This window comes from Gavia stellata, chromosome 24 (genome assembly GCF_030936135.1).
Source record: "Gavia stellata isolate bGavSte3 chromosome 24, bGavSte3.hap2, whole genome shotgun sequence".
NCBI lineage: Eukaryota > Metazoa > Chordata > Aves > Gaviiformes > Gaviidae > Gavia > Gavia stellata.
In genome coordinates, this window is record NC_082617.1 from 9,164,025 (window position 1) to 9,184,748 (window position 20,724).

At 54.3% G+C, this 20,724-nt stretch overlaps 1 protein-coding gene across 1 annotated transcript; it reads left to right on the forward strand.

Moving 5' to 3' along the window:
* Nucleotides 1–4,461: 4,461 nt before the first annotated feature.
* DBH (dopamine beta-hydroxylase) lies at nt 4,462–19,151 on the forward strand. Its single transcript, XM_009821994.2, is given in 13 exon segments — nt 4,462–4,530; nt 4,533–4,895; nt 7,212–7,358; nt 8,793–9,050; nt 10,467–10,643; nt 11,089–11,191; nt 12,724–12,890; nt 13,625–13,768; nt 13,883–13,921; nt 14,842–14,901; nt 15,528–15,655; nt 16,261–16,420; nt 19,017–19,151. Coding segments are annotated over 13 exon segments (1,950 nt in total).
* Nucleotides 19,152–20,724: the final 1,573 nt, after the last annotated feature.

Here is a 20,724-nt window from a genome sequence, read left to right on the forward strand (position 1 = left end):
TGTATCCGGGGTTGTTAGTGGCAATGAAAGGCCATGGTAGTTTTAGCACGTCATGGGGACATGCAGCTTTGCAGAGGATGGGGCTGCTGCCGGGCTTCGTACGGCATCCAGCACAGCCGAGCTGGCGCCTGGGGGACACATCTGAGCACTGGCCATTAAAAATAGCCCTTCTCCGGGGGCTGAAGGCATGCTCCAGGTATGCCCTGTGCATTACTGCACCCTTAGCTCTTTTCTGCCAGGGGGTTTGGCAGGCTCTGCCTGGAGCAGGGCAGGGAGGTGTGCGGGGACACCTGAGTTTCATCTCCAGCACAGGATGCTCCCACGCTAGCACCAGTGCAATCGTGCCGGTGTTAGCTCCGGCAACAGCTCGCAGGTGGGCAGAAAGCCATTGCCTCTGCTCTGCCTTTGAGGAAAGGGGCTGAACCCACAGCTCCCATCCCGCAGCCCTCCCGGTGCTCCTCCCGGCAGCTGGCCCGCGGGAAGCCGCTCTCCGTCAGCCCCGAGCGGTCAGAGTTTCGGAGTCAGGAAACTGGCATTTCTATATCTCATTGAAGTCTTAAAATAAACAGCCGGAGCAATGAGTGGAAAGCTGGATCCTCGCTCCTCGCCTGGATTTATGAGCAACTGGGGAGAGACTGAATGGGGGAGAGAGAGATATACATAATTTTTTTCTCATTAAATAAATTCTCACCGCTTATCTTCAAAGTTCAGCTGTTTTCAAGCTGACCTGCCCGTGTTATGCTGTTCCACCGCAAATTCCTTCTGTACAGAAAAGCTCAGGAGCTCCACTTGCACACGCCAGCAACCTGGGGTTTCATCTCTAATAGATGGAGGCAGAACTTGTTAGCTAAGGACCCCCTCCCGCCCCCCGGTGAGGATCATTTGCCTTCCTGCCATGCTGGCAGCTCAGCTTCTTTCCCCTTACAATGAGGAAACAAAGCCAAGAGAGGAGGGGAAGTGGGTGAATCTGTGCTTGGAGGAGGTTAGAAATGGGGCAAGGCAAAAATCTGTTCCCAGGGGCTTTCGTAACGCAGCCAGACGTCTTACCCAAGCAGCCAGGGCTGGAGGACGAGGGACATCCATCCGAATCAGATCTCGGAGCACAGCCGGTCCAGGAACGAGCCCAGGAGCCCCAGGCAAAGGGGGTGGATGCTGCCTCCTCCTTTGGGAAGATGAGCGGAGCTGTGGATCGGTTGAGCTGTGGAGGTGCAGACCCAGCCCGGGGCACCGCGGGGGTTCGGGTCACACCTCCTGCGAGTACGGCCCCAGGAGCTGTCAGGGTGGGAGCCTTCCCAGGCAGCTCTAATGACCTCCCACACGTTAAACTATCTGCACGTGTGCTTTTAAAGCTGACACCAGCAGCAGCAGGAGGGCTGGTGTGGGGCCGGACTGTGCACTGGGGCCACTGCTCCCACCGGGCGCAGGATGGGGCTGAGGGCTGTGCTGGTCTGGGAGAGCCCAGCTCTCCGGCTTTCTCTCTGCTTTGGCCTTTTGCCTGATAAAGCTGAACGAGACACCAAAACCTCTAACCAGCAGGTCACCCCCGACAAGGAGAGACACTCCCGATCAATTGCTGCGTTCCTGGGTAATGGTTGTGTCTTAGGACAGTAAAACCTCATTGAATTTAACATAGAGATGCACACATTGATGATTCATTAAAACACCCGGGCACTGAGCTGAATCTATTTCCTCTCATTACACAGGACAAGGAAACATGGATCTGCCTCCGTGACATTGCTGCAAGGACCACGAGTGAAACCCAAGACCCAGAGGGGACCGGAGGGGACTCCGCACCGAAGGCATCTGAGAGCATCGCTTGTCACGTGAACCAGCATTAATAAAACAAGACCACAAACTCCGAGACTAACGCAAGGCAGTGTGTGTGTATCAAAGAGCTTCAGGCGGTTCATTATAATTCCAATTAATGCAGAAAAGTTAATAACCAAAAGAGAATACATCAGACTTTAAACAAATTAGAAGCGGGAGGGGGAGAGACAAAAGGTATCTTTAAACTGGAACCAAAGTCCCAGCTGCTACAAAAGCAAAGAAATAACAAATATTTAACACCTCCAAAGGTCCAGGCAGGCAGGACCTTCAATGGGAGCCAAACCAGGGTGGGAGAGGAGCTGGGCTTTGCATGGGGATCTTTATTTTTGCTTAAATGCTGTGCTGGGTTTGGAAGGTCTGGAAATAAATCAGAGGAGGAGAGGAGAGGAGAGGAGAGGAGAGGAGAGGAGAGGAGAGGAGAGGAGAGGAGAGGAGAGGAGAGGAGAGGAGAGGAGAGGAGAGGAGAGGAGAGGAGAGGAGAGGAGAGGAGAGGAGAGGAGAGGAGAGGAGAGGAGAGGAGAGGAGAGGAGAGGAGAGGAGAGGAGAGGAGAGGAGAGGAGAGGTTTCATTTCTGGCTGTTTGAGGGAAATCAGTATTTTCTCTGGCATTTAGCTTTGCAGGGGAAATATTTCAAACACCGTCAATATTACTTAATGCCTGGGAGCTCAGACAAGCCCCTGCTCACGATCAGGGCTCCTTTGTGCTAATTGCATCGTTCGAAAGCAGGACAGCAAATCTCAAAGCCTGCAGCCTTTCCCATTTGAAAGAGGAGCACATCCCAGGTGCTGGCCAGCCGGTGCTAAACTCTGTACCACACCGATGAGAAACTCCCCGAAGGAAAACGCAAGCAGAGAGGGACATTCATCCACACTTGGGTCACCACGTCCTCAGCAGTGGTGGGACCGGAGACTCCGGGGCAGCACCGCTGGACTCTTGTTTCTCCCAGGTGCTCTCAGGGGTGAGATCCGGGCAATGCCACCACTGCAAAGCCCCCGGGCTGCCGGGGCAAGGGGGCCATTCCCTGGCGCTGCTGGATGGGGGAGAAGAGCAGCCTGGAGCGGCTGGGGCAGGAGGCTGAGAAGGACTGAGTCCTGTTCCCACGACAGTTATTAACCAAAAATGTAATTTTCCACCTGGAAAAGCAATTGAGTCCCTGAGGTGCCCTCCACAGGCAACACATCCCCGTGGGTTATTTTGGAGGAGGATAGGAGCAGGAGTTCGCACTCTCCAGCGACACTCGCTCGCTGCAGTCCCCGGTAGCTGCCTCCTCCAGCCATCGCGGCTGAGTCCGTTCCTGCTCCCCGCGTCCTCCCATGCACTCCGATGAACGATACAGTGCGCTGCTAATAACCTGCCTTTCATTCTGATTTTCTTCCCCGATTTCGCTGAGCATTAACAAGCTGGGGTGACTCTGCTCTGGTTTGTACCCTTTCTGTCCCCGGCTGCTGGGAGCCTGTGGGGCTGTCTCCAGTGCTGGGGTGTGCAGGAAAAGACCCCGTGAGATGCCAGGACCCCAGCTCAGCACTGCCAGGCCGACTCTACCCTGCTAAAATAAACTCTTGCAGCATTTTCCTGGAGGTGTGATCACGATTACATGCAAAACTATTATTAACAGGTTAAAACATGGTTGGAGGCTGAGATGGGAGGAGAACAGCCATCTCCCACACCGTCTCCGGCTGAGCTATCGGGCTGGCTCACTGGAGCCGAAGGCACTGTTGCCACCACCCAAAACACAGGAAGGACATGTCCTCTCCTGGGACCCTCCCTCTGGACCTGCTCTGACACCTCCGAGAGCTCCAGCAAACGACACCGCAGTCGGTTCAGGGAGGTTAATTTTAAATCCAGCAGCGACTAAAGGGCCACGGGGCTCCGGGTCGCTTGACTCGGCTCAGCTTTTGGCAGCATCTCATGCAAACATGTCCCTAGGGAGGCCAGCCTCCAAAAATAAATAAACCCAGAACCAGCTTCCCGGGCTCCGTGCCATTGGCAGGACCTCTGGGAGGGAACGTGCAGCCGGACGGGTCCCCAGGGTGCAGCCCAGACCACGGCACAGCCCGAGCAGCGCACTGCAACAGGGTGGGGGGCAGCTGAGGGGTCCCCAGGGTGCGCTTGGGCCAGCTGATCTGCAAGCCACCGACCTGTGTGGTTACTCAGAGGAGCAAAAAGAAAACAGGGATGCACAGAGTGATCCCCCACCCTGCACCCAGCAGAGCGTGGGCAGGGAGCGGGACCAGGACTCTGTCCATCAGGCAGCTGACCCTGGGATTTGATCTCCCCCTTGTCTGGCCACCTTTTGGGTGGTAAGTGATGCCAGGCTGGGGACTTGGGGGGCTGTGGCTGGGATTGCTCCTGGGGCTAACCCGGAGCTTTCGCCCTGCAGAGCTGGGCGAGGGGCATCGCAAACAGGGCAGTGCGTGTCCATGCAGGGCTCAGCAAGAGCAGCTTGCGAGTAAACAGCCCTTTCCAGCCACTAAGGGAGATTTAAGAGTGAATAACATCAGCCCAGTCAAATTCAATTGCTATTGATAATGTCCATGTGCAATTAGAGCCAATTAAGGGGAGGCAGCGAATGACAAGTGTTTGGCCAGGAGGTGGGGGGGGGTCAATACAACAATCCAATTTCCCAACAACCAAATGCAATTAAAGAGTAGCGCTTACCCGGCTTGCCCAGGAGGGCCAGCGCATAAATGGGCAAAGCCAGGCGCGCGGGTGCTGTCCTGCCCAGCATGCAGACCTCCGGGAGCAAGCCCTGCCCCTGCCCTAGCTTCAAGCTGCGGGAAGTGGCATCCATGTACTTCACCATGATCGCGGTGTTCCTGGTCATCTTGGTGGTGGCCCTGCAGGGCTCGGCACCCCGTGGGAGTGATTTTCCCTATAAGGTGCCCCTTGATCCCCAGGGGTTGCTTGAGCTCTCCTGGAACGTCAGCTATCCCGAGCAAGCCGTGCATTTCCAGCTCCTCGTCAGGGACCTGAAGTTTGGGCTCCTCTTCGGGATGTCGGACAGGGGTGAGTTCGAGAACGCGGACCTGGCTGTGCTCTGGAGCGACGGACACAATTCCTATTTTGGGGTGAGTTGCTTGTGTGTTTGCATGGCTGCTTTTGGGGTTACCTCCCCGCGTGTGAATCTGGCTCGTGGTTTGAATGAGTGGGTCTGGTCCGGGGCACGGGGCACGCTGGACCGCTCCCACTGCTGAGGTGGAAGGGGTCCAAAAGGGCTTGGGGGTTTCTGTCCCAGAGGGAGCCACAGATCAGATCTACACTATGGGTTTGGCGTAGGATCTTAAACCCGAAGAGTAAAGAATAAATACAGTAGCACATCAGCAAGGCTGAGTGGAACCAAAACCTGGATGTCTCTGCTATGCTTAGCTGCATAGAGCTCCCGCAGGCGGTTGTACAGACCAGCTCACACACACACATATGCAGGACGCATCAACAACTCAGTTCACTTGTGCGCTGCTGTCAGTCACGTTAAAAACTAACCACCGCTCCCGTTAATGACTTTGAGACAGTGCAAAAGTTAGCAGCCCGAAAGGCTGCTCCTGCCAGCACCAAGAACCCAGCTGCGAGTCGCGTTCGACGCTATCGCAGAGATCAACGGGAGACGGGAAAACACAACCTGACGGCTGCCTGCCAGCGGCGCGGTGTTATCGGAAATTAAACATGCAAATATATTTAGGCGGTATGTAAACGCCTGGTGGTAGCAGCCGGGGAGGGAACTCATTTCTAATTTTGCCGTTTGATTTTGCTACTGCAAATCGCTCTCTTTTCTGACGCAGTCCGTTTGTCCAGGTTCTTGTTTGGTTTGTCTTTCCACCGGGGCTGCAGTTACAGTAACTACCCCTGTGCTCTCCGGCAGCTACCTATCCTCAGCCCACCACGTTAGGCTTATTGCAATTGTGCTCGGCTGCAGAAAGCGATTCACATTTTTCCCCATGTGAGGCTTTCCAGTAAGTTAAATTTTACCTCTCTGCTTACTTCAAATTAACCATTAAATACATTCTTTCACAATCAGCCGCAATGTGATCTGCAGTGTAATGAAAGGATGAAAAGGAGGGCTTATTATCTGTACTGTTTGCCTGCTAATTACCAGCCATTCAGGATGTGTGGTGGCCCAAATGCTACAGTATTTCACAGCATCATGTTAAAAAGACATAAAGGATCATTTCTGATTTGCCTTCATGTGCTCACTGAAAGACAAAGGGCGTTGAATTAAACACCGGGCAGCGTTGGGGCTTTCTCTTTCAGTTGGTGCTGAACAGCATCCTGCAAGGAGATTTATAGAAATCTCTCCAGTCCTGGTTTTCTCTCTCCCAGCAGCCTTTCTTCTGGATAAGTATGTCAGCTGTTAAAAAGATCCAAATTTGCTTAACCCCCCATGTACTACGAGATTAATTTGCACACCATACTCCTATGAAAACAAATGTCATGCTAGCTTCATGTAGCTGATTTTACTCTCCCCCTCTAAGAACAATATGTTCTCAAAATATCGCTCTATACTTCTGGCTGAAGTGATGCCAAGATGCTTTATTCTATTTCTTCTGTTTTTTTCCCCAAGATAAGAGAACCGGTGCCACTTGTGTACGTACAGCAAGGTACTTCTTAGGTGCCTTTTCTCAATAAACAAAAGATATCAACGGGAGATGCAAAAGATCAAGAAAACAACACTGTTCAAATCCAAATTATTGCAGGATTTTATACTCCAAACCTTCAAATTCTTAAGCACAGGAGTAACCTACTGCTTTGCTTCTCAGCGTGGCTTTGTCACCATCGTCAACAGTGAGCAGTTTTTGGGAGGCCTTTCTGGGCTGCCGAAACAATCTGGTCACAACAAATTAAGGATTTTGAAGAGGGGGAGAGATTTCTAGGGCTGACACTACAGCTCAGCAAGGGTCTGATCTTAAATTGCAAGCAGCAGGTTTGTCGCAAGGGTCTTGGAGAGCACATCACACCCCCCCCAAGAAGGTCCCCTCAGCCAAATACACCCAAAACACAGCATGGACCGATGCAACACTTTCATATGTCCCTGTGGGCTTTCCTCCCCCCGCATCCTTTCCCCAGTCGCATCTCAACTTGTAAAGGTCTTTCTGCAGACTCTTAATGCTGGGTCACGTATTTCACAGGTCTGCCTGTGCCGAGCACCAAGGGTCTCACGGCAGGGGCCACGCTGGCATGGCTGTGCCCACGGGCTGATGGAGGCGGGCACGGGGCAACCAAAAATACAGGCTCCCTCCACCTCCAGGACACGGAGGGTGAACCAACCAGAGAGTGAACAGAAGGAGGACCTCATGACCCGCGGTACTGCTGGAGGTCACCGCCGTGGGCTCCTCGGGCTGAGTGGGGCCAGTGGAGCCTGCCAGCTTAGCAGGGTGCTCTTCCTCCCGCAGGATGCCTGGAGTGATGCCAAGGGGCAGCTCCACATGGACTCGCAGCAGGACTACCAGCTCCTCAGAGCTCGAAGGGCTCCTGAGGGGCTCTACCTCCTCTTCAGAAGAGCCTTCAGCACCTGTGACCCCAAGGACTACCTTATAGAGGTATGGCATCACCCTCAGCCTGCTATAGCACTCCCCAGCCCCGTCCCAGAGCTCCAAACCCCAACCTGCATGGTTATACCTGACCGGTGTTTTTTTGGGGGGACAGCATCAGGTATTTGCACTGTCTAGGGCAGAAAGGAAGCATGCTATGGATGTCAGCCCTGGGACATGAGTAATGTTTGGCATGATCTATTTACAACCGCTTATGAACCTCTATAAAGTGTAGATTTTAGCTCGTTTGCATCATCCACTCCTATTAAACACGTTAGGTCTATATAAATACCCTCCTGCATCATTCCGGTTTGCAGTCTGGAGCCAACTGTTTGGAGTGTTACAAAGAGATGTTGGTGTTGGTCAATGGGAGGCAAAGAGGAGGGTTTTGGCAGGAGCCAGAGCAAAGGGACAGCAAATAGAGTCACAGCAGTGTGCTTGTGTGTGGTTCGGTCAAATCTCTCTGGGTCTGCATTCACCGCTCCTCCACGAGAGGGGACTTGGGGTAACCTTCCCAGCAGGGATGTTGAAGAGCTTCGGGGTCTCAGCCATGGACCCAGGGTGTGGCCAGGAATCACACAAGACTCATTTCAGATGAAAGCCTTTGGTGGGCAGAATATTTTAAAGCCAGTGTGGGCACAATATTTTAAAGCCAGTGTGGGCACAGAGAGTCCTCGATTTTTTGTTGCTAGTTTTCAAAAGCTTGTCTTGAGGTGAGAAACGTCTACTGTCTGCCAAAACATGGAGAGCCCTGGAGGAAAAAAAAATCTGTGTGTGAACCAGGAAAAGACTTGCAGGTCTTTATTCTCTGATCCTTTAAGAGAAAATTATTCTCTTTTCCTTTCTTCCTTATCGCCTGTGCAGAGCTCACTGGGTTCAGCAGCACCTTCCTTGCTTGCAGTAGACTTTTAGCAGAGCTTCTCCCGCCAAAAGAAACAGGGAGAAAGGGAGGATTTCAGGGAGAAGTTAACTTTCTTTTGTTCCTCCCCAGGCTGTTGCCCATGGCCATTGCTGGGGTTGGGCTGCGGGGTGGGATGAACCCTGAACTGACATGGTTGTCCCAGCCCAGAGCTCAGGAGGGATGAGGGGCTCTGAAGAAGCAGAGAGGAGACGTTACCCTTATGGGCAGGGCAGAGGTGTGAGGGCAATAGCATTTACTTCTTAAGTTCAAAACCGATGCCATCTAGGGAAAACACTTTAGACTCTCCCAACTGGTAGAGAACCCTCTGTGATCATGTCAGCCAAAGAAATGCCAAAGAAATCTACAGTCTTTCTGGGACAGACCAGCAAAGTGAGCTACTGGTGAAGTCAGGGTGTCTTCCCATGTGGGGATGGGTCAAAAGGCCCATTCCTGGATTTACGCCACCAATACTGGTGCTAATAGTCCATGCAGTTCACGTTCCTGCATGAAAAACTACCTGATACACTTTGCTCTCACTTCAGGATGGCACCGTGCATCTTATCTACGGGATCCTGGAGAAACCGGTCCACTCCCTCCAAGCCATCAACATCTCTGCCATCCACAGGGGACTGCAGAGGGTGCAGCTGCTAAAGCCCAACATCACCATCCCTGAACTGCCCAGTGACATGAAGACCATGGAGATAACAGCCCCTGATGTTGTTATTCCCAGCCAGGAGACGACCTACTGGTGTTACATGGCAAAGCTCCCAGACGGCTTCCCCAAACATCACATTATCATGGTAAGAGGCAGAACAGGGTTGCTTTCCCTGGTGCAAATCAGCAATCGTGTTCACGTTCAGCCATTCTGCAAAGTCTACCTCTTCCCTGCCCTTTCACAGGGAAGCTTTCAGACCCATACATCTATCCCAACATGGTACCAAAACATCTCCCAGAGCCATCCCACCAGCCAGTAGCATCCTCATGTCTCCTAGAGAACCCGAAATCAGAAGTTTCTCAGCAGGAGAGAGAAGGGTGGTGACTTTCCACCCGGCACATGGAGCAAGTACTAGGGCAGGCTTAGAGCTGACCCCCTACAGAAGGCAGAGCTGTAGCCATCAAGGACAGACCGGTGGCAGAATTATGGCACACCATGAGCCATGAGGAATATATAAACACAGGGAAAAAAAAGGAACAAGGCTGGCGAGAGCAGGGCAGAGCAAGCCAGGATATGAACTGGCTGCTAAAAGGTTAGGCATACTCCACAAAAAAAAAGGGTTACAAACATGGGTTACCACTTGTGTGCATTGCCCCAGCGTGTTGCACAGGATTGGGTCACCTCCCCTATAGCAGAGGCAGAAGCCTGCAGGCAGCCTAGTGCCGGGGAAAGGCAGGCGTAACGCCAGTCTGACTGCCCGTCATGAGCTGCTGGGAGAGCATCGTCCCGGCAGGCGCGGAGGTGGCTCGGCAGATGACCTGGCACACCCAGAGTCAAAACCACACCACAGGGAGAGGGAAAACCTGACACACGAGCCGAAGCGAGCGCTTAGTGATTTATAGGGGAGAGACAGCGTTGCAAAGGAAAACTCAGGAGGAGGATTTTCTCTCCAACAGATGGTGTGAAATGAATCATCTGTGTGTAAGTAAAAAGTGCGTAACTCCTGATACCTTCCCGCTGCTGCAGATCATTTCTACAGCTGGCACTTTTAGCCAGAGCTGCTCCTCAGGCTCGTTTGAAGTCACTCAACCCCAAATCCCCCTCCTTGTGCCCCAAGCAGCTGTTGGCTAAGAACGAAACCCAATAGCTGCAGGCAGAGCTGCTGCAACATGGCCAGGACCCTCCTTAGGAAAAAGCAATGTCCCCAGGGTCACCTCAGCCCTGCAAAACTGGCAAAGGACTCGATCACACCAAAACAGACCAAGATTTTCTGCTGATCAGGTGCATCTGTTGCTGGAGAAGGGCTGAGATGTTTCTCTGTGGGTTCTGGTGGAGTCTGGGTTGGTCCCAAAGCCAACCAAGAGCTTTTGGCCCTTGGTGCCTCACGCCCAGAGCAACCTTCCCTCCCCATCACATGGCAGAAACTGTCTCCCATTCAGTAACGGATAGCAGACATACCTGCCTTGGGCTCCTTGTGGAGCCTGCACAGACAGCAGCCCCCAGGGATGGGCTCTCAGCCAACGGTCTTAATGTGTCCTCCTTCTTGGGCACTGCTTTGCAGTACGAGCCAGTGATCACGGCAGGCAACGAGGCCCTGGTCCACCACATGGAAGTCTTCCAGTGTGCTGCCGAGTTTGACAGCTTCCCCCATTACAACGGGCCCTGTGACTCCAAGATGAAGCCAGACCGGCTCAACTATTGCAGGCACGTGCTTGCAGCGTGGGCCATGGGAGCGCAGGTGGGTGCAAGATGGGACCCACCACCCTGGGTGAAAGCTTTGCTCCTAGGCGCTTTCCTGCTGCCTCCCAACCCTTCCCGATCCCATCTTGGGATCGCCCCATGCGGGCTGCCCCTACCCCAGTCTCTGCTGGGGTTTGTGTCCAGCCCTGTCTGAGCTCCCCCCACATGTGTCTGAGCTTCCACCTCACCCCAGCCCACCTCCTCGGTGCTACACATCAGTGTGATGCCCCTACTCAGTGGATATGTCATTGCATGTGCATGCCGGCATGTGAGAAGCCTTTGGAAGCAAGACCAGCTCACCAAGCACAACCAAGAGCACAAGTCATGTCCTTCAGCCCACGGTGGGGGTCAGGATTATGCCCAGACATTTCCCTTAGGCTTTTCAGCCGTGTCCCCAGGAAAGCCACCCCACCGCTCCCCTAACACTCTCCCTCTGCTTCCAGGCTTTCTACTACCCTGAAGAAGCAGGTCTTGCCTTCGGTGGCCCAGGCTCTTCCAGATATCTGCGCCTCGAGATTCATTACCACAATCCCCTGGTGTTCAAAGGTGAGTGGGTGCGTGGCGATGCCCCGTGCCTCCCCAGCGAGGCAGTGGCAGGAGAGCTGGGTGAATGCCAGGCACTGCCACCCTGCCCAGGAGGGCTCTTTCAGTAGAAAACTTGGCCAAAATCATAGCCCTGTTTGCAACTTTCCGGAGACCTCATGGTCCAGCTGTCCTAGCGGGAGGAATACATTAAATCCCCACCATGCTGCTGCTTTTCTGGTCTCAGCAAAGTCATCCTCACCAGAGGCTGGACCCCGTCCTCGTGCATGCCCAGCGGTGGGGAGGGATGCTCGGGGAAGGGAGCCTGGCTGAGCCTGCAGCTCCCCAGGAGGAAAGCTGCCCCTACACATCATTCCTGCACGGCCACGGCCCAAGGCAACCCTGATATTTAGTTGGGCTGTCACAGGGTGTCCCCCAATTTCTTTGCAAGGTTGTGGTGGTGGGTCTGAGCTCAGATCCAAGAGCAGCAGCGGTGCCGAAGTCACCAGAGAGACAGCACCAGCCTGCCTGGGCATGGGGGAATTTAGATGTTGTTTTACTGGTACTCCTGCTTCAATAACATTGTCAGGAGACACATTTAAAAAAAAAAGGATTCCAAACAACCCAGTTTCTTCATTTACATAAAAACAAGTAGCTTCTTGACTACCCAAGTATATTTTTAGGAGACCGGAGCATATGTACTGTAGATCAATCATAGCACATTCGGCAACTCGAGAAGAAACACGTCTATAAATACAGAGCTCACGTCTTTCGTAATTTCTCTGCTTTTGCATGTTAACCAATAGTGTCTCCCCCGTCATTCTTATCCCTGGGTGGGCTCCAGCCCAGAGACAGAGGGTTCAAAGCCAGCCTGAACCCCTCCTGACCTACTGAACCTGCCCTTTCCCTTTGCTCGCAAAGCCGGGTGGCAAATGAGAGCCAGAGCTTGGCTTTGCATCTCAGCAGAGCTCACTGCTGCCTCTGCCTGCCCCGTGGCCAGCATCTGCCAGGGGCACACCATGGGCACAGGGGCTTCTCCAGCTCCCACCAGCTCCTTGGGGGAGGTTAAAGGGAGCAAGCTCAAATGCGAGAGGCCAGAAGCTTTCCAAATGCAAGGAGTACTCGCTCCATATGCGTTTCTCCTCCTGGCAGGCCCCCAATAACAGCATGGTCTTAGTTATTCGGACGTATCAGTTAAAGATGCAATGAGCCCTATTTCTGAGGGAGATCTCCAAAGCACCCCATGATCTGTCCTCCTGCTTTGTCCTCTCCAAATGCACTACTTACCTCTCTTGGGAGCAATTCAACCTCAGGTTGGTGACCTCTCTAAGGGGACCAGGCATGTGTGTTTGGGGCCGCTCAGTGAAGACTTGCATGAAAATATCTAGGATTTTAAAACAGTAAGAACTTAACACATGAAGAAAACTGCAAGTGAGAGGCTGGAGTGCCTCTCCCCACACCCACTGCAGCACAGCATCATTTTTCATGCCTGACCTTGTCCCGGCAGCCATCACTTCTCCCGCGGTGGCTTGCAGCCTCATCCTCTTGCCCACCAGGTCGCCACGACTCCTCAGGGATCCGCCTCTACTACACAGCCACCCTGCGACGCTACGATGCTGGCATTATGGAGCTGGGCTTGGTCTACACGCCGGTGATGGCCATTCCCCCAGGAGAGGATGCTTTCATCCTCACGGGGTATTGCACTGACAAATGTACCCGGCTGGTGAGTGCCCATCCTCTCCGCCCCGGCTTCACCTCAGAGAAGAGAGGTTGTAAATGGCTTTTGCCAGGTTCCAGGCAGCAGTGATACAGCACCGAGCTTCGGGCTCCCAATTCCCAGTTTTGAACTCCCCGAACCCCTTACCACAAGGCTGTGCTGGAAAGAAAAAAATCTGCTGTGTACAATAAACAGCGAGCAGCTGGTTGGGATGCGCTGAATCCCCCTCGAAGCAGCTCTCCTGGGGAGCCATCTGCTCAGGCTGCCTGGGGTACCATTCCCATAAAACTTACTGCTGAGCTGGCTGTGCCCCAGCGGTGCTTTCCCCCACGGAGATGGGAAGATTGGCCTCTGCTTCCAAGGAGCTCATCAAGAGCTCTCTCAATTATGGTTTCAAAATGCCCACCTCGCTCTCAGGGAAGTTTTAGTGGTTATTTTTGTAGGGCCTACCCAAAAGGAATCATTTGTGTCACTACTTAATGAATGCAAGGAGGCAAGCGGCATCTGTCTCAGTTGCTCCTGCTGACTTAGGGCATGGCAGCACATAAATTGGATTTGGCAGCAGACCGAGCATCTGTCCCTCTGCAGGGAGCTCACGCTGCCCCAAGGGTACAGAAATCCCCAAACCCCCACATGGGAGCCAGCGCAGGGACAGGCAGTCCTGAGCATGCAGCAAGGGGATGCGCGGGAGGGGAGCAGGACGGGGTCAGGCATGGAGGCTTGAGCCGTCCTTCCCCCAGGCTCTGCCCACTGCCGGCATCCGCATCTTCGCCTCCCAGCTCCACACTCACCTGGCAGGAAGAAAAGTGGTGACAGTGCTTTCCCGGGACGGGAGAGAACGGCAGGTTGTGAACGCCGATGGTCACTACAGCCCTCACTTCCAGGTACAGGGGTCTGCAGGGGTAGTGGGGGGGTCCTGGCTGGATGTCACCTGTGGGGCTGCCCCGAGCACAGCACCACGGCGTTGCTCTGATGTGGCCCCTTTCCTTCTCTACCAGGAGATCCGCATGCTGAAGGAGGTGGTTGCAGTTTTTCCGGTGAGTGGCTCTAAAGACCATGGTGGCTTCCAAATACTGTAAGACCTTCCCCTGACCCCGCAGCCCTGAGACCCCCGGCTCCTTTACCTCATCCCCTCCACCACCGGCAGCCCCTGCCCACACACAGGCACCCACTGCCATCTGGGACCTCCCGGGGGCTGCAGGAGGACACGCTCCCCGTGGTCCCCAGGTCGTATCTGCCACCTCTGCACAGATGCACTGGGGACACCGGGGCGCATCTCATATGGCACAAAACCAGTGTGTGGGCAACCGAACCATGCTGGGAGCTAAATTAAGCACTTAATTTAGCTGGGCTTCCTCTAGCAGAGGGAGGCTCCTCGGGGGGTGAGGGCAAACTGTGCACGCACTGGAGGTGCCCTCTCCCTCCTTGCTTGATGGAAGGAGAGGAAGAGATTCGGCAGCAAATGTGGTAGGAGTGGGTGGTAGAACAGAGGCTGAGCATGCCCCGGGGCTGTACGGGTGAGGAAGGACCCGGCTGCAAAGCGAAGGGCACCTACGGGAGCCGTCATGCCCCAGGAGGCTGCTCAAAAGCCTCAGCACCTATTGAAACCATACTCAGGGGTGTCCCGCAGGCCCTGGCACCAACCATGGAAGGGAGGCAGTTGTGCCCAAGTTGGACACAGGTTTGGCAATTCAAAATGTTGCCTAAGTGCATTTTTTTTAGGTGCTTCAGCCCTGCAGAGATTCGTAAAAAGTGAGGAAAGCAGGAAACACCGTCCCTGGGATACGGCCCTAGGGAATCTCCCCAGGGGATGAAAGTTTAGCAAGTGCTCCTGCCACACGGCTACAGGGAGCAGAGATCTGCTACGTTACAAACTCCCCAATCCCCAAATTTGCTGATCGGAGAGGGGAAACTCTGCACTCTCACACCTACACGTGTCTGTGTTCGAACCCTCCAGGGCGATGAGCTCATCACAACCTGCACATACAACACGGAGGACCGGAGCCGAGCCACCGTGGTGAGTGCAGGGGCGAGCTCACCCGCCCGCGTGGGGCTGGCATGTGTTTGCACCCCAGGGTTGGGGGGCACCCACAAAATGGGCATCTGCCTGAACCCGGGCTGAATCACAGCCAGAAACCAGAGGGAGGGTGGCTCTGCCTGCAGCGGGGATGTTAAGGTGCTAATTGAGAAGTAGCATGTGTCACTCTAATTCCCATCACAAACTGTTCCACTGGGGATTAACTGTAATTAAAGAGAAGTGGCATTTTTTGACAGTGCATGTTATTTTCTTACATAGACAGCAAAAAAAGAGCCTGTCAGAGGTACCATCAACAGGGACAAAGCTAAATATAGCAGAGGGATTATAGGAAATCTACGTTTTGATGTAAATCACACGATCTAGCCTGAAAGTCTGTCCTTGCATAAAGGGCGGATGGGCAGATGAGCAGGATGCTGCCCATCCCGTGCACCTGAAGGGGTGGGTGTATATATATGCATGTGTGTGTGCACATATGCATGTGCATGGGTGCACATACAGGTGGGAGCTTTGTGCCTTTACAGCCCCTCTGCCCTCCCCGCTGCCTGTGCAGCCCTGGCAGGGCAGTGCCGGAGCCCGTTGCCAGCACGTTTGTTTCTGTGCCGCAGGGCGGGTTTGGCATCCTGGAGGAGATGTGCGTGAACTATGTGCACTACTACCCCCAGACGCAGCTGGAGCTGTGCAAAAGTGCTGTGGATCCGGGCTACCTGCACCGGTACTTCAACCTCGTGAACAGGTACAGTGCTCCTGCACAGCGCTGCTGAGGGGAGAGGGACCGTTGCAGAGCCCTTTGCTAGTAACACCAGAAAAAAAGTTCAAAAAGTGGGGTTGGAGGCGCTGGCTGTGAGGTGGGTACGCGGGGGCACTCAGGCGGTGCGGGTTGCAGGAGCTGTGGCTGCGTGCCCTCCCCTGCCCCAGAGCAGGCAGCCAAACCCAGGGCTTTAAGGATGGCTGTGTAGTGAGAACCGCCGGGAAGGGAGAGCATTCCCAGAGAGGGACTTCCCAGGAAGAGTCAGTGCATGGCCAAGTGCTTACGTGCAAGATACTTCTTATAACCCAAGGCAGACGCCAAGCATCCCTGCCAGAGAAGCAGGCTGCAGCTCATTCACCCGCGATGAGAGGGGCGAGATGCTGACCTTGCACAGGGTGTCCTACTCACAGGCAGTCCGGCTGGCCCCAAATCTTCCCCCACAGGTGCCAGCTGCTCTAGGCTCTCCCTGCTCCCAGCGCTGACTTCGGAGCCATTCCAGGCCGAACTTTAGGCAGGGAGCAATTAGACAGATCCAGTGCTGAAAGGGGACAGCACTGCTGCATTTCAGCGTGGCATTTCTCCTGCCCCAGGTTTAACGACGAGGAGGTCTGCACATGCCCGCAGGTCTCTGTCCAGCAGCAGTTTTTCTCTGTCCCCTGGAACACGTTCAACAGAGACGTGCTGAAATCCCTCTACGGCTTTGCTCCGATCTCGATGCATTGCAATAAATCCTCAGCCGTCCGGTTCCCGGTAGGTACAGCTTCCCAACCAAAGCTTCACAGCAAAACTCCCGGACGTAGGTATAAAGCAGCTCAGCAGAACTGTGCCGCAGGGTGACCCCGATGAGATGGACCAGGTCTCCAGTGCTCAGGACGCGGCTGCACCCGGCGGGCTCAGGGCAGGGAGCTGGAGCTGCCTGGGGAACCCCGGCGTCAGCAGGAGACTGAGCCCAGCCCAACCTGGTGCTTACAACAATCCGGCACAAGCCCGCTGTGGATGTGCTCGGCCAGATTCCGTTAGGAGACGTGCTTTCATAAAGCCATTTTAAGGCTGCTTTCCCTGAGTGTTAAAGCAGGGCTAGCTCCAGAACCGAGGAGAAACATGAGGTGGTTTTTTAGGATTTTGGCAAAGTACGTCAGGTCCCAGCAGAGCGAGCTCATTACGCACGGCATCTGTGCAGTCTCCAAACACAGTGATCCAGCAAAACGTGAAGGATAAAGGGCCATGAGATCTTCAAAGAAAAACCAGGCCCAGCCATAATAGTCGTGACGATGATGGTGATGAAGATTTAAAACCACTGATGGTCCCTATCACCATCAGCTCCTGACACTGTTTATAAGTGTAATAAGCTCACACGATACGTTCTTTCTGGATCCAGCGTTATCCGCTGCAGCGCCAGAGGATGCCAAGCTGATTGCAGGGAAGACCATCAGCTTTCTGCCCCGGTAAAACCCCTTTAGCAAAGTCTGCTCTGGAGGGGGAAGAAAGCTTTCCAATTCCCTGGAACTGGAGAGCCAGCACCTCTCGGCCATGCAGAGAGAGAAGTGGTGTAGAAGTTTTGCGCAGCAGCAGAATTATGAATTAAGCCTCTTAATTACGGCCCAAGCAACTCTATTGATTTCAGAGAGGTCTGGGGAGCAGTCAGGAAGAGACATGAGCGGAGCAGAGCCGACGCCGGCATAAAGTGGGTCATGAGCATCACAGCGAGGGCGAAGGAGCCGAGGTGCCCCTCCTGCTTTGCTGGTGTTTTCAGAGCGAGCCCAATTTTAAGACATCTCATTTATTCCACACTGTTTCCGCCAAGAGAAAAGCACCGGCTTCTAATTAAGCTCGTGTTTTTGCAGTTCAGCGATCCCAAACCTGACGAGATTTCTGGAATGACTGAGTGCTGTTAATTATTGAGCAAAATCTCAAAGTAACACTTGTGAGCGGCTGCGGGGACGTCGCTGCCCCCAAGTCCCCTGCGCCTCCAAGGGCTCGCAGTGAAGTCTCTATACTCTCTATGTTCAGATTTCCACTCAAAAGCATTGAAAACAACAACTATTGAGACACTCCAAATCCCTTTGATCTACCCCAAAAGCAGGGTGCTGGCGAGGCGCGAGCACAGGGTTTGGGATGGGTCCGCAGGGCAGACTGCCGCAGCAGATGGGCTCAGGGCTGGGGCTGAGCCCTGGAGCAGGCACATCCTAAAGATGCTTAACAGCTCGCTAAAGCTAGAAGGTTACAGGAAAACAATCGTTTCTCCAGCTGGCGTTCCCCTGCAATGCTGTCCCCTCTTCGGTTGCTCCCCGTGTGCTGTGGGACGGTCCCTCCATCGCCCTCCAATTTTCCCCAGGGTTTTCCTGGTGCCGGTGCAGGCTCTGACCCGTTTCACTTGACATATTACCAGGAATTTTATCTGAAAACATAAATTCAACTTTCATCTTCTTGCTGATGACTCACGGCTCTACCTCTCCTCTCCAGACCTCCCTCCTCCTGCTCACGCTGCAGCTCAGCCTCTAGCTGACGTTTCCGCATGAGCGCGCAGCCGACAGCCAAACCGTTGCATCGCCGAACCAGAGCTCAGCCCGGACTGAGCCCCCCTTCGCCCTCGCAGCCCCTGCTCGTATCTCACCCAGCCACTAACCCAGACCAAAATGTCACATCTGAGCTAGATCCTGCCCGGCGGGCTCAGCCCTCGGCACTGTCTGACCGTGGCAGATTGCTCCTTGCAGGGAGCGTCCCCAAGACAAGGTGTCCCCATGCATGCACGGAGCTGGGGGCTTTGTCCTGGCCACGGTCACCTTGAGCCCCGATGGCCGTGACAGCTCTGCCCCACGGCACCTCGTCCAGGCTGCTGTGGCTCTCTTGTTTAGCAGCAACTAACTGCACATGAAATCCATGCTGCCATGCTGCAAATTCTGCCTCTAACCCTCTCATTTAGCAGCAACTGCACATGAAATCCATGCTGGCACACTGCAAATCTTTCCTCCAACCAACCTTCTTGCCAATACCTGGTAGAGAGCATTTTTCAGGGCTGGGCTGAGAGCACGGTGGGTCAGTGGGACTCCCTGGTTTGAGTTGTCTCCATCTGATTTGGTGGGTAACACTTTTTGGGGCAGAAACTCCCTAATTGCGGTGGGTTTGTGCAATGTGGTGCACCACAGATGTCTGCGCCTCTACGGGGATGCGTAAGTGCTTCTGCAATACAAATAATTAGTAACGTCTCATAAGAAAACATCCTGATTTGGGCTAAAACCACTTCAAATATTAAAGATCATTTCATTTTTACAAGTGGGGAGAAACACGGAGTCTCCAAGTACCCGTAAAGCCCGACTTGGTCTCATGGTGCCAATCTCTCTTGCAGGGCGAGTGGGAGAAGCAGCCGCTTCCCACCATCACCGAGAGGCTGCGGGAGCCCATCCCTCGCTGCTCACCCACCCCGGAGCCTCGGCCTGCCGCCCCTGTCCCCCTCAACCTGGGCAAGCTCGGGAGGGACTGACCCGATGCCTGCTCCCTCCACCACGACGGGAAGCACCTCCAGGCAGGAGCATCCGCAGGGAACGTCATCCTGTCGCTCTCCTGGCATCCCTGCCCACACAGCGATGCCGGCCGGTGCCCTGGCCTCTGTCTCCGGAGGGGGTTAGGGCTCACGAACTAGAGTTCAGAAAGTACTCTTGAGATGGAAAGCGCTATATTTAGTGCATTATTAGCAATCCTGGCTCTGAGTAATGCTGCTTTCCGCCCCCAGAATAATAATGTGGAGGTTTGCTATTGTGTCGAACCCAGCGCAGCCCCAGGGAGCGGGGAAGAAGCCTGTTTTCCCACAGGGAAACTGAGGCACGGAGCAAAGACCTGCGTCAAAGCAGTGTACAAGCCTTCCCAGTGCCCCACGGTCCTGTCTAGCTCGGGGAAGCTCTGCAGGCGCTTTCCCACGCCGGCACCCGCGGCGGGGATGGAGGAGGGAGGGATGCCGCGACGCCCACCCGGCGCTCGCCTCCCCGCTGCAGGGACTGCAGCTCCCCGCCGCACTCCTCCTCCCACTCCCCCGCGCTGCGGATTATTCGTCTTGATGCCACCAGATGCCAATGGCCGGGAACAAATGATACCTCTGCGATGGGGTTTGGAAAGGGGGAGGGATGGGGGGGAGGGACACGGGGGGGAAAGACAAATCTTTTGGCAGAAAAATGATTCCATTAAATACCTAAATGTAAAAAAAAAAAAAAAAAAAAGAAAAACTCGCCTTTTGCTGTTGAGCTCCGAAGGGAAAATACTCAGGAGGAGCAGAGGAAGGGCTGGTGGTGCTGCCCAAGAGCCCGTCCATCCCAGCCGGGCGCCTGCCCCTCGCTGCCCTGGGGCGGGTGGGATCCAGGGCAGGGTGGCAGCCGAAACCTGCCCTCCCGGCCTCCTTGGGTTTAAGGGAAAATCTCAGGTCAGAGCACTGCGGATCAGAAAGGCTTTTTTGAAGCAGAACATTATCTTCGCAGGCACGCAGCGGATCCTGGCTCAGTGGGGAGGCAGCGTGCTCCTTGTGCATCTTCCCCTTTACCAGCTCCTTCATTTATCCCCAGGACAAATGGACAGGGCTGCGGCCACCCCCTCCTGTGCCCTCCTCCTGGGCAGCATCAGGGAGTGCAATCACCTCCTATTTGGAGAAAATATCACCCCAACCTTCTTTTTTAATGTTTCCAGTAAAATCAAAGCATTTGAGAGTTCAAACTCTTGCCCGTGGTGCTTGTTCCATGAGGCTAAGGAATTGAAATCAGCTCTAAAGAGAGTATAAACGAAGCAAACCTAGTCGAGGGAAATAAAGTGAAAAGCATGCAGTGTGATTATTTCTTCAGGCGGGTGAAAGCTTCAGCAGAGATCAGGCCCTTGCTGCGCTGCTGAAGATGGAGCCCAGCAAGGGACCAGAGCAAGGAGTGATTATGGGAACGGGCTGGGAGCAGCAGCCCCTTCCCCTCAGCAGCGGGGGGTTCACAGGCTGCGTGCATGCGATGAAAAACCTTCCCCGGCACCTCCGAGACCGGCTGTGTGCTGCTGGAGGCTGCGGGGCTGGCAGCACACAGCTCAGC